Source organism: Coffea eugenioides, unplaced genomic scaffold, assembly GCF_003713205.1.
Source record: "Coffea eugenioides isolate CCC68of unplaced genomic scaffold, Ceug_1.0 ScVebR1_1901;HRSCAF=2835, whole genome shotgun sequence".
In the NCBI taxonomy this organism is placed as follows: Eukaryota; Viridiplantae; Streptophyta; class Magnoliopsida; order Gentianales; family Rubiaceae; genus Coffea; species Coffea eugenioides.
This window is the reverse complement of record NW_020862339.1, coordinates 18,827-31,162: the sequence shown is the minus strand read 5'-3', so window position 1 is coordinate 31,162 and position 12,336 is coordinate 18,827. Positions and strand designations below refer to the sequence as shown.

General features: G+C 36.5%; 1 protein-coding gene and 1 pseudogene across 1 annotated transcript; one reads left to right on the top strand and one right to left on the bottom strand.

Moving 5' to 3' along the window:
• Positions 1–3,449: 3,449 nt before the first annotated feature.
• LOC113756025 lies at positions 3,450–4,298 on the top strand (annotated as a pseudogene).
• A 1,629-nt stretch (positions 4,299–5,927) lies between these two features.
• LOC113756029 (protein IQ-DOMAIN 14-like) lies at positions 5,928–11,585 on the bottom strand. The gene is made up of 6 exons (XM_027299850.1): positions 11,145–11,585; positions 9,819–9,925; positions 8,813–9,280; positions 7,917–8,153; positions 7,366–7,497; positions 5,928–6,840 (listed from the first exon to the last, which is right to left on the bottom strand). The coding sequence occupies exons 2-6, from the start codon at positions 9,891–9,893 to the stop codon at positions 6,118–6,120; spliced, it is 1,635 nt and encodes a 544-aa protein (XP_027155651.1). The 5' UTR covers positions 9,894–9,925; positions 11,145–11,585; the 3' UTR covers positions 5,928–6,117.
• Positions 11,586–12,336: the final 751 nt, after the last annotated feature.

Genomic DNA, 12,336 nt, shown 5'->3' with positions numbered 1-12,336 from the left:
AAACGGGTTTATTTTTATTTGATCCGATAAATAAAATTTTTTATGAGAAAAACGGGCACTGTGTTCTTATAATGGAGGAAAGTCATAAAGAGGTAGTGTTTTATTGGAAAATGGGTTTATGCAGAATTTTATTTTATCCATAAATTTTTTTTATGGAAAAATGTGTACTCTATTCTTATAATGGCGGAAAGCCATAAAGAGCTAGTGTTGTATTCAAAAACAGGTTTATTTTTATTTTATCCGATAAATAAATTTTTGTATGGATGTCTAGATAAAATTTATTGATCGGATCAAAAGAAAATTTATTTTAACACTCATTTTTCCAAAAACAAATTTTCTTTTCGAAAAAAAAGAAAATAAGCCCGTTTTCTAATAAAACAGTCGCTGTTTATGGCTTTCCTACATTATAAGGAAAGAGTACCCATTTTCTCAAAAACAAATTTATTTATCAAAATAAAATAAACATAAAGGCGTTTTACAATTAACCACCCACTATTTACGGCTTGCCTCCATAAATTATCCACTTCACTATATTTCATAAGTTAATTTACTAGTTGGATAAAATTGGAATAAAATTAGGTTGAACAGCAAATTACCCTTTAGGATAAAATTGAAATACAGGAAAGTAACCTATAGCAAGTTTTAATTCCGTTTCCACTACAAAAAATCTTCTGCAATTGTTTTTACAAACGCAAGAAGAATAATTCATAAAGTCTCAAGAAACCTTTACAACCGTTATGCAAAAGCAACTTATTCATTCTAAAATTTTAGCATCAATTTGATTACCTATTGGACGTATCAACGTCAATAAGATAATATGTATTTTCTGATACACGAGACATAATAAGAATTAAACTTGCATTAATGTTGACCTAACAAAATGAGAAAAGTGGCGTAACAAATAATACAATAATAAGAATAACATATTTGGTATAACAAATTTGGTATAGTCTAAAATTTTATTTTTTTTCTGCAGATAGTTCACGAATATAAAGTGCAACCACTAAAAAGAATGACATGCATATGTAATGTAAAAATGAATATAAAATGAATGTAGTTACATTGTGTCATCCGGTATTCGGGCCCATAGTGGAAGCCGAACTTCAATAATGGAAAGCCAAAGTTGAAGCTTACTTCAGACGCTATGGGGAAGAAGTGGGGTCACCAAATATTTGGTACAAAGGAAAGACTTGCAATAACATAGTACGGAAGTCAGTCTGCTATTTGCTTCCATCCGTACACGCTTTTACTTGATTCCCTATGCACTCGCTCTCCAACAATTTAACGTCTCCATTTGGACCGTTTTGCCCCTAACACGTGTCGCTCTCTGCCGGCATTCCTACCATAGGCAGGTTCCTACCATAAAGGTATCCTAAGATTAATGCCTTGTGGTCATAGGTAATTATTTGTACATCAAAATTTTGTCAAACTTGCAGGATTATCTTAGTTGAGTTTCGAAACTGTTTGTAAGGAGGGTAGCATGAAATACTTGGCCCCCCTAAGTTGCAATTTTGGTCCCTAACCTAAATATAATAGGTGTTTATTGTGCAATTAATTGAATATAAAGTCATATAAATAAAATTTAAGTGTAATTTGAGTTCATTTAATTAAGAGAATAAACTTATAGACTCATTTTATTCTTTAGACGATCAAAAGAAAAGTGAGGGAGAAAACTTATGCCAGACTAAGGAGAGGGAAAGAAAAGAAAGAATCAGTTCTAGTTGCTTCACAATGGAGGTAATCTTAACACTTTATTTATTAGTTTTTTTTTAATGAAATTATAGGAGGTTTCTTTGATAAGATTTTTAGTGTTAGTCGAATTGTTAACAACTTGCTGGAAACCATGCGATGGAAATATATAATGAATTATAACTAGGGGTGCAAACAAGTCAAGTCGAGTTGAAATTTAGCTTAATTGAATCGAATCTCAACTTAGTTTTATGAATTTCAAGCTTCATGAGTTCAATATATAAATCTCGAATTCGAGCTTGAAAAAAATAAAATAAAATAATTATTTTATATTTAAAAAATAAATAAAATAATATTTTTTTAACAAATAATAAAATATTAGGGACATATATGTAATTTTATTATTAAAATAATATATATATATATATATATAATCAAGTCGACTCGCGAGTTAACGGACTGAATATCTTTGAGTTGAAGTTCGACATGGTCAACTCAAACTCGACTCAAGTTCAACCGAACTCAAGAAGAACTCGGACTCGAGTTGCTCACGAGCAATTCAATTCGTTTGCACCCCTAATTATAACAGGATAGGTGGTTAAAAGAAGAAGACTAGAGAGATGACATGAATTCGATGGATGCATAATTATTGCATCAAAACAAGATGGAAACAAATAATTTGAAATAATAACTATCCGTGCGATTTTTGGAGATTAATGAACTAAACCCGACATCATAGATGTCTAATGTACTGCTGTGAGTAGTGTACTGTAAACCTTTCCATAAAAATAAGCAAATCAAAATGTATCGACTATCTTACTTATTAGCGACTGCTGTTCATCCCGCCTTAAAACAGTATAAAGACTTACAATTAGCGTTTCAGGAACCAACAATGGATATAAGATAAATCAGTTGTTGCAAGTTACACTTTCGAAGGATGATTTGTTTTGGTAATTTTACTGCATATAAAGATCTGTCTTGGTAAAAGAAAAAGGGCAGAAGAAGTAGCTGTCTTTCTAGATACAATAGATAGATCATGTACGATGTTTTCATGCGTGGTTGAAATCATACTTAAATCAGCGGACAAAAATGCAGAACCGTTGGCGTAGTGCAGCTGCAAGCATGGTTGAACCGGCCGAGTCCGAGATGACTCAGCCGAGTCATCACCATCTCGGGAGCGTCCAAGACGATGCCGGGACGATATGATTTCGAGATACTTGATTCGTCGAGACGTCACCGTGAAGGGTTGAAACGGTTGAGTCACACCAAGTCATCTCGAGTCAACTCGAATTTTTATTATTTTTACTAATTTTTTACTTATTTTTGTTTATCATATTTTTTATAATTTTTAGAATATTAAATATTTCAAAAATTCGCCGCGACCGATATGCCGAGACCGATGTGGAACAGTCCAGGCCGCGACCCCAACTGCGACCGCGACTTTGAACCATGGCTGCAAGAGAAGAAAAAGGCAGATTAGTGCTTGAGCTGATTATGTGAAACCATGGCTACATCTTAGTTAAGTCGACTACAAGTCAACCGCAAGTCAAGTGCAAACGTTTTGGCTTTCCAACTTTCTAGTGAAGCATCTTTGCAAGTGCCAACTTTTTGATTTTTACAGCTTTCTTGTCAAGCGTTTTTGCACCTATAAAACAGATGCTCAGTTTCTTAGTCACATTGCAGCCTACAGAGAAAGCTGTTTAAACCAAAGATGAGCTTAAAACACTTTTCTTCCTTTCTGTTGTGTCTATGTGATCTTTTCCCTGATTCTGAAATCACAATCTGGAAAGATTGTGGTCTATTCGGGCCAAGACTCGAGGGAAGGCACCTTGAGGGAGACTTGTGATCTGGACTGTATGAGATTGTAAACATAGCCTTCCTCTCAAAATTTGGCCATGGCCAAACTCCTGAACTCAACTTAGCTGGTCATTGTACGCCATCATCTGTTGACTGCCAAAAATTGAGCAATAGCATTCGCCTTTGTCAAAATCGAGGAATTAAGGTCATGGTATCAATTGGTGGTAGCGGTAGGAGCTATTCTTTATCATCACATGATGATGCCCAGAAATTGGTTGATTACTTGTGGCATCATTTTTTAGGTGGTCCAGCAAATTTCAGACCACAATGTGATCCTGTTTTAGATGGTATAGACTTTGATATTGATCAAGGCAAAACTCATTATGCTGCTATGGCTCAACGATTGTCTAGTTACAGCCAACAAGGTAAAAAAGATTACTTAACTGCAGCACCACAATGTATTTTCCCTGATCGGAAGCTAGGCAAAGCTCTTAGTACTGGACTCTTTGACTATGTATGGATCCAGTTCTACAACAATCCCATCTGGTGAGTTCAACTCTGGCAATCCAGACAACTTCAAAAACTCATGGAAGCAACGGACATCTTCAGTACAGGCAAGGGAGTTTTTCATTGGTCCTCCAGCTTCAAAGGCAAAGGCAGATGCTGCAAATGGTTATGTCCCAAAGCAAGTACTAACATCACAGGTTCTGAAATTTGCCTAAGGGTCACCAAAATATGGTGGCATTATGGTTTGGAATCGATATTATGGTTAACAGACTGGATACAGTTCCTCTGTGAAGAGGAGTGTCTAAAGCGTGTGGAGCCATGTTAGAATCAGTTGAATAAGGCCTAAACAGAGCACCCTATGTGCCTTTAACCATGTTTGCATCAGTCAAATAAGGCCTAAACTTCTGTATGCGCCTTTAACCTTTAATAAGAACCTTGATCATAAAAGGTAATTTCTACTTTTACAATGTAGCAAAGTTTTTACCATTTTAGCAAATTACTAGAGCTTGAGAGGGCCTAGAGTTTTCCACCCTGTCAAATTAATAATGACTTCATCATAATGAGATTTCTTCAATTTCACAAAATTTCATCCAATTCAAGTATGATCCCCTGGAAACAGAAACTCTTGCATAAATGATAACCTATTCCAACCATTGAGAACTAAAAAGCACACGTCATTTTTTCGAGAGGTACCTTTTCTGCAGTTGTTTATTAATTTGCATTAGGCATTCCACATTGTTTTATAGAGAGTTGCTTGAAGAACTGCACCAAACTAGTCATTTAATTAGCACACTGATACCCATTATACTCATAACAGAAAATTGTTGCTCTGTAGATTTGATGATAACATGCAGAGGTTTTACTAATTGCTGACTTCAACAAACTAGGGTTTCCCTTCTCTTCAGTTTTTCTAGTTTTTCTTGTTGGAAGAATTCTGGTAAAAGCAGAGTCCTACTTCAGTTCCAAAATACCAAGAACATAAGCGTCACTTGTTCTGATTGTAGATTTTAAGTTTGAAACCTGTTAGGGTGATCAAATTGTTCTGAATGTGCTAACATTAGCATCGCAAAGCCAAGAAGATACCATGCACACTAATTTTATACGACAATCCAGGCTGGATCCTAGTTTTCATATAAGATCCAATGCAAAATGGTTGCAGATAGCTTACATTAAGACCACCTGCAACAAGTTACTTGTACTTCTTACCTTATCAAATTACTTCAGAGTAGCATCTGCTTAACAATACAAGTTAGTTCATAAGAAACAGAACCAATTTTAGGTAGGATCCTGGTTATCCTGTGAGATCTAAAGCACCACAATATGTATGGTGTATGGTGCAGAAGGCTTATACTGTAACACCAGCTACAGTGATCAAATTGTACTCGTTTTTTAGTAGAATTGAGCCTAAAGTGTGGCATTTGTTGAGCAAAGCCAAGAAGATGCTTTTCTGACTGATCAACTTCATAAGATCCTAGCTCCTTCTGAGATCTAAAGTACACCACAGTTGAATAATTCAGAAAGCTCATATTACACTATTAATAGCATTATCAAACTGTACCTGTTTTTCATCAAATTGATTCATACATGTTGCATTTTCTTTTGCTGCCAAGAAGACATATTGGTTTTCTTACGGAATCTAAACTGAATGACTGCTGCTTATGTGATAGGACATAATCTAGGTAGGATCTTGTTTAGCTATGAATAACACCTAAATGTTGCCTGTCACAAATAACATTTAAAGCTGGTTGATCTATTAGGTCCTGTCACCCAGAAATTAGAGCGAGATACGTCTGAATATAGATGGCGCATGTAAACGTTACAAAATTGATCCCACTTTTACCAGTTCAATCTTAATCTCTTCCTTTGACTTAAAGAGGGGGAGGAGGTGGGTGGTAAGGGTATTTTGGTAGTCATCATTGAGAAAGAAGAAGATATAACCCTCACAAGATAAATCATCTACATTCAAACCATCATTTCCTATAGTTTCTTTATTGTCGTACATTAGTATCCTATAATGAAGAATATCATCACCCCGTACACTCGTATGAATAAAATGAAAGGAAAACAGCCTCAAGAAGAAGTTAATATGAATGTTAACAAACAAAGAACGGACAATAAAACCAATCACACAAATCTGTTAAAAGGCTTCCTCCCAACTATAGCTGGCATAGAAACTGTTGATTCCACACTTACGTCTCCAATAGATCTCATCGATTCATGTTTCTCCAGTACCTTCTGAGAAGTAGCTTCTTTGCTAGATGCTTTGTTCCACTTGAAAGAACCTATATTTGGAGTCAAAGGAAACGAAAATCGTCTCTTTGAGTCATTTCCTGGAGTACCAGGAAGTCTCTCCTTTGGATTGCTACTTGCTCTCACTTTGGCTTTGGCCGAGACAGTAGGTGCCATGTAATTTGGAACAGAAAAAGGTGGACAGCTAGTAAGACTATCAGTATCATTCATTGGAAGATCAAAAGCAGATTCAGCTGCACTGGCTCTTGGTCTTGTATATTTCATAAGACCTGAGCTGTTTGGTGGTGGTGTTCTCGTTGGAGTGTGAAACTGCTTGCCTCTACCTGGGACAGCTGATTTCGATGACCTTGGTGTCACTGATTCATGATTGTCAAAAGCATAATTATGATGCTTATAGTTGCTTGCTTGAGGTCGCGGACTACGCTTGTACTCTGAAATTGGCCTCGGAGGTGTTAGATGAACATTCTTGGCAACAGATTGGTTCTCTGAAGGATTTGCTGGAGGAAGCTGACGTTCTAACCAATTCCACCACCATGGGAACCCATTGGATCTGATGTCAAGAGCTGCTTGAGATGACCTTGGATTTGCTTTCCACAACTGATGCACAAAGGGAGGAGGAAATGGATTACGAAATTTAGAAATTTAATACCTGGATATTGATTACTTCCTGCAATTTGACGTCTATCAATTAATCTTGTATTAAAGTTAAAAATAGTTGACCCACTGAGCAGATTTATCCTTATTTACATACTAGAGTTGCACATCTTCATCCTTTCTAAAGCATGCAAGTTCATGTGATAGGGTGTCCATTTACAAGCTCAGCATTCCAACTAAATTAACAGTTATTCTGGTCTCTTGTCCAGTCTATTATTTGGAATCCATGATTCTAAAGTCTAATTTCAATGAATAACTTGACAATACATACTAGCAAGAATAAAAAGTTGAAAAAAGCTATAGAAATGGACTTGGGAGTAGCAGAAGCAAATTTGAATTGTAACATATCCCCCCCCCCCCCCACCAAACAAAACCAAAGCCGCATTATAAATAGTTGACTACAATTCCAAAAGGGAATTGAGGGGAAAATAAATCTAATTATGTTGTAACTAGGAAAGCCAACTGCACCTGGTGAGAGTATGCATAGGCCATAGCTCTCTCTCTCTTGATGACTGCCTCTACTCTCTTCCGGAGCCTTGCTTCAACTTCCTCTTTAGTTAGTAAGCTATCATCCCAATCTTCATTGTTACCTGCCTCAGACTAAACCAAGTACAATTCTTTAATGATACAACCAAGTAAGAAGAAGTATATAAAAATGGAAGTCTATCACAGAGCCACACGTCCATTTTGTAAATGGTATCATTCAACACCGGTCCACACAGAATAAAAGACGCAGCATAATTTGCAAAGGTAAGCAGCTCTTTGTATAACCAGTCATGGGTTGGTAATACATGTTCAGCAAACGACAAAACTTTCATAGTTTTGCTTTGTAGTAAGTTCTCTTGAAGCAGATCATTAGATACAACATCAAAATGGACTGAAGCATAAAGGAACACATACTGATGTTATGAAACTTATAATTGACTAGTTTAAAGAAACAATGTAAAACAATTCATAATGAGTTGCCATCTAAAGAAAGGGAAAATGAAGACTCTGTCCATATATATGACTTTCACTACCTGGTTCAAGGTGCATTTGCTCAGTGTACTCTCTGCTTCCTTGTCATTCTTACAAGATTGGCGCTGCATTGCCTGGCTTTCCAACATTTGAATTCTGCGTGACTGAATTTGCGTTTGAACTCTAACCAAAAGCTGCATCTGTTTCATGGCATTCATGGTCTGTCGCTTCACATTCTGGCCTCTCACCACACCTTGAAGCCTCACTAACCCCCTCAAAGCTCTGAAACTTCTCCTTGCCTATATAACAAAATTGTTTTGTGATCTTATTCCTATTAGAATATGTTATAAAGTAAGAATGCTCAAGAGGCAAATTTAGATACACCCCAAAAAAAAAATTTTCAGTAGACATAAAAAAAAAAACTGGGTAGAAAACAAAGTGTTGCACTCTACATCACAGTGGCACGTGGAAAACTTTTTTAGGGAGAGGTCAGAAAGCACAAAGTACTTCAAATGCTTCATAATTGTTCACAATGTCACGAGGCTATATAGTATGTCCTGATCATTTTTGTACTGTAATCAAGTGGAATGATATTTCCCCTTTGGTTTAAGGCAAAACTATTCCAGATAAATGCCAGAATAACTAAATCAAACACAAGCAATGTTTCTTGAGATCTAGCTTTGCAAGTTATACGCTAGACAGAACTCATGTCCAGTACTCACCATAGGCTACTAAAACAAGTAAACTATTGAATTGCATGAGCATTGAACACATTGTCCTACTAGATTGTGGAAAATCATGGCTTTCTCCAATTCTATCGGCATTCTTGAAGCTACCATGAAAATTTAATGACCGAATGCAATTAAATTATTTCAAATTTGGGACACAGACAAATAGTTCAATTCTTCTGATAGCAGGGGAACAAACAGTTCAAATTCCGATTAAATTGAAAAATTACCATGTAGCCTCTATAAGCTGCCTGGATCTTGGTGGCTGCAAGGTGAACGTTTTTCGATGTAGGTTCAGGCCTGTAAACATAGTTGGTTTCCCTGCGGATTTGGGGAACCACAGGAGAAGCACCCCTTGGCGAAGCAGCACAAGGAGGAGCTGGCCTAGGGGAAGCCACTCTTTGGGATGGAGCCCTAGGAGAAGAAACCTTTGGAGAAGCAGCCCTGGGAGAAGTAACCCTGGGAGAAGCAGCTTTAGGTGAAGAGACTCGTGGAGAGACTGGCCTCACAGGTAATGCTGGTGGTGTTCTCGGAATTTCAGAAGATGTAGTAGGTCTGATAAATAATTCATCTGCTTCACCAAGGATTTGCTCAATGCTACTTGGTCCCCTGAAGAGGGGAATTAATGATCTGTTCTCTCCATGCTTCAATTTACCTCGTCCCTTCTTCTTTTCCTTCGAACTTTTCTTATCTGTTCCCTGCAACAGTCGAAGCAAGCTTGTAAATCACTTAGAAGACAGGCGCTTTCTTACATTCATGATACTTTCAAGCCAATTGAGTGGTGTAGGGAAAGATACGAAGTATAAACATGAGTCATATACCTCAGCTAAAGCTGCTCTTACCTAACTGAGCTAGCTCTGAGCTACCACAAAACTTTTTATTTCTTTCAGTAAAGTTTTTACTAAATCTAGGATCAAGCACCAGAAAATGGAACATAACTGTACATTTTCATTTTGTTGGCGACCAAAATGATAATGCATTACCCAATTAGCTTTTCAAGATATAACACGAGAATAGCTCCTGACAAACTGTTGCATTTTCTCAATATTATCAATTCAAAGCCTAAATCCAATCGAACATAGTTTCACTTATGCCACTAGCAACTTATTAGTCCTCCTGTGAAGCAATTTTATGTTCTCCATCAGACTAGGAGCCATTATGCACACCATGCTTTTGGCTTTGACAGGAAATACTAGAAAGGAGAAATCTGCTTATCTTGAGAAAAGACCCACTTACATCATTAGGCTTCTCCTTGGAGCTGGATGAGAAAACTTTCTTGATGGCTGAAAACCAACTCCCTTTCTTTCCCATATTTCTAGCATCAGTGTTTTCCCTTGGATAAGCTGAAACACAGAGAATGGTTTAGTACTGCTTAATTGCAGTTTCATCTTATCAAGAAATTTCTAGATCACAAGTAATCTCATTTGTAATAAGAGCATGTCATCATCTTGAAGATACAATTAGAAACCATCTCCACAACGAAGCTGGAAAATAAAGTATTTGTTCCTTGTCATGGATAGACCACGATTTACCTATGCAGCAATAAAAACATGATATTCGTCTTGGTCTTTCTTTTCTTTTTACCAACATTTCCATTTGCAGCCGAAGAATATCAGCCTCTATCTTGCCAACAATCTAATAAATAAAGCAACAGGATACACAATCAAGGAATATGAGTCAAAACATTGACAACGTCAAGCTGACCAAGTCTCTTCTGACCAAAACAACACATTTTACATGCTAGAGCACACGCAATTGTCCATCACAAGGTCTACCAAGGGACTTCAGCTTGATCTAAGGCAATTAACCAGAATGGGCCTCAACAAAAGCAGAGAGGCGGGTCCCTGGCAGGGATGGGGGGATTTGGGGATGTGGAGAGGTCTATTCTGGAGCAAAATATTGGTTGGAGAAAACAGAGATTTTCCATATACACACATCTTTGCAGTTGTTAACATCGAGCAATAGATAAAATTATCCATTGTCATGGTTCTTTCTATCTCTCAATAGAAGCCAAAATTGGATTTTTTATTTTTTATTTTTAAAAAAAAATTCACAAGAGAACACAGTTAAGCCAAATTCTGTCCAAGCGAATACATACAAGAGAGAAATGACATATAAATATTTTGTCTGTTTTTGAGCTTGCTTAGGTAAAAAAAGAGGGAAACAAAGCCATAAAAGATATATATCACAAACCCTGTAAAACCTTCCCTATATATATAGGAAAATTATCTACTTTCATTTTCCAAATTAATATAAGTTAAGAGTCCAAAAAGGTGAAAAACCAAGGTATAACTGAACTAAACGTGCAAATTTCACCAATTTCAACGGACTGAAGCCCATATTTCAGGCAAAAGTGTCAACAAAATCAACAATTATGACATAATAAACAAACCAACTTGCCCAGAAACCAAGAAAACAGTAAGCTCTGCTACCATTACCAAAGATCAATTAAAAAAGCTTACTTTTTTGCACCATACTGACCAAATTGACACAATCCCAAGAGAGATCATGCAGAATTAAGTACAATTAGCAAGCAAGAACACATTTTTATTGCTATTTTACCTTAAAATTCTCTCCAACCTTCCACAAACTTTCGGAAGAAAAAAGCTGCAAAACCAACAAAGTACTCTAAAATTTTTTGAAAGAAGAATTCTTGAAGATTTCAGCCAACCTCAGCCTTACTGCTGCATAATACCATGCTTCTTTTCCTCATACCTTTTTTGGGTTCAAAAAAAGAAATATAATGGGCTAACTAGAGAGAATTATACAAGTAGAAGGAGGAAGGACTAGGACTCTTCTCCTTTACTTTCTTTAATTTTTTTCCCCCCTATGTTTGGAGAATCTGGTTCTTGCTTGGAGGGGCTTCACTTTTGTTACAACTTTTGTGGTTTTATAATTTTACTTTCGGATTGTTTGATCATTGATGATGAAAGGGTTCATTTAGTATTGGCTGCATATGGAGTGTGAAGAGCAGTGGGGTGAAAAAAGGGGAAGGGAGGGAGAGGGGAGGGGGCTGGGGTGGGTGGAATGTGGATGATGGATGAGGGAGGTTGGCCAGTTTCTCACTCAATGGCTTTGGCCACCTTTCAACTACCTTTACTTGGATGGGAAGACTATTTTCAGCACACAACAGCAGATAGATAGGATAGCAATCCACCACTTAAATTATTTAATCAACTGTTAGGTACCTTCTTTACTCTATCCATCTTCCCTCTTTAATTTCTTGCTATCATTCTTGTAGTAGTAATTAATTTGGAATGAACTTTTTTATATTTCAAAGATTTTTTTTTATAAAGGGGACCATACAAACATGTTATTATACTAAAATATAAAAATGAGTGAAAATTTGCACAAAGCGAATTCACAAGACAAGATTCGAATCTTAAATTTAATAAGTATTTTATAAATGATAATATCGCAGCTAAATTTTTAATGTCACATCAAATACGACAAGAAGATCACTTATTTAATTTGAGAAGGCTAATCCTAGTATTTCATTAAAAAAATTTGGGTATTAGAGTCTAGAGATTCATCCCAAATTGAGCAAGGCAAATGTTGATTATGGGAGGTAGTAGAAGCATTGTAATTAGATGATTTGTTGAACCCAACATTAACAACACAATAAATTTTTATTAGACAATAAAAAAGGGGGTAGGGCATGGAAAACCCACTACTATTTTGGCGCGTGGAAGGACGCTCCCCCTCCTCTTTTCTTTTTTTCCCCTGTTTTATGGGTAGAGGGTAAAGAAATGGA

Coding starts and splice junctions, on each gene's coding strand:
- LOC113756029 (XM_027299850.1), bottom strand. CDS start 9,893: ATGGGAAAGAAAGGGAGTTGGTTTTCAGCCATCAAGAAAGTTTTCTCA. Junction 8,154..8,812: donor CAGCTTATAGAGGCTACATG/GTAATTTTTCAA, acceptor TTTGTTATATAG/GCAAGGAGAAGTTTCAGAGC. Junction 6,841..7,365: donor CCTATGCATACTCTCACCAG/GTGCAGTTGGCT, acceptor TTTGTGCATCAG/TTGTGGAAAGCAAATCCAAG.